The sequence below is a fragment of the Equus quagga genome, chromosome 3 (genome assembly GCF_021613505.1).
Source record: "Equus quagga isolate Etosha38 chromosome 3, UCLA_HA_Equagga_1.0, whole genome shotgun sequence".
In the NCBI taxonomy this organism is placed as follows: domain Eukaryota; kingdom Metazoa; phylum Chordata; class Mammalia; order Perissodactyla; family Equidae; genus Equus; species Equus quagga.
The window spans coordinates 122,019,931-122,020,490 of NC_060269.1; the positions used below are offsets into that span (position 1 = coordinate 122,019,931).

At 68.0% G+C, this 560-nt stretch overlaps 1 protein-coding gene across 1 annotated transcript in view; it reads left to right on the forward strand.

Moving 5' to 3' along the window:
* Positions 1 to 210, forward strand: part of LOC124236903 (paired mesoderm homeobox protein 2B) — a 3,198-nt gene extending 2,988 nt beyond the window's left edge. The window contains exon 4 of the mRNA XM_046655878.1: positions 1 to 210. This exon is cut by the window's left edge and continues 1 nt beyond it. Coding sequence (XP_046511834.1) covers positions 1 to 210 — 210 coding nt within the window.
* Positions 211 to 560: the final 350 nt, after the last annotated feature.

Here is a 560-nt window from a genome sequence, read left to right on the forward strand (position 1 = left end):
GCGGCAGCGGCGGCGGCTGCGGCGGCGGCGGCTGCGGCGGCGGCTGGAGGCCTGGCTGCGGCCGGGGGCCCTGGACAAGGCTGGGCTCCCGGCCCCGGCCCCATCACCTCCATCCCGGATTCGCTCGGGGGCCCCTTCGCCAGCGTCTTATCTTCGCTCCAAAGACCCAACGGTGCCAAAGCCGCCTTAGTGAAGAGCAGTATGTTCTGATCTGGGATCCTGCAGCGGCGGCGGCGGCGGCGGCGGCGGCGACAGCGGGCGAGCCGGGCCGGGCGGGCGAGTGGGCGAGCGGGTAGGCCCAAGGCTATTGTCGTCGCTGCTGCCGTGGCTTTTTCATTGAAAGCCTAAAGTAATCGCGATAAGAATAAAGAGAAAATGGCGTCGCCCCCATTTCAACCCCACTCCTACCCCCATCCTGAACCCCGAAACAAAACAAACGCTTCCCTGGCTTCGCACCTGCCTCAGGGACACGCAGACGGGCCAGGGCTCCGCCTGCTGCCTGGGAGCAGCGCGGCCTGGACTCGGGGGCACTCTCAGGGGGCTGTGTCTGCGTGTGGGTG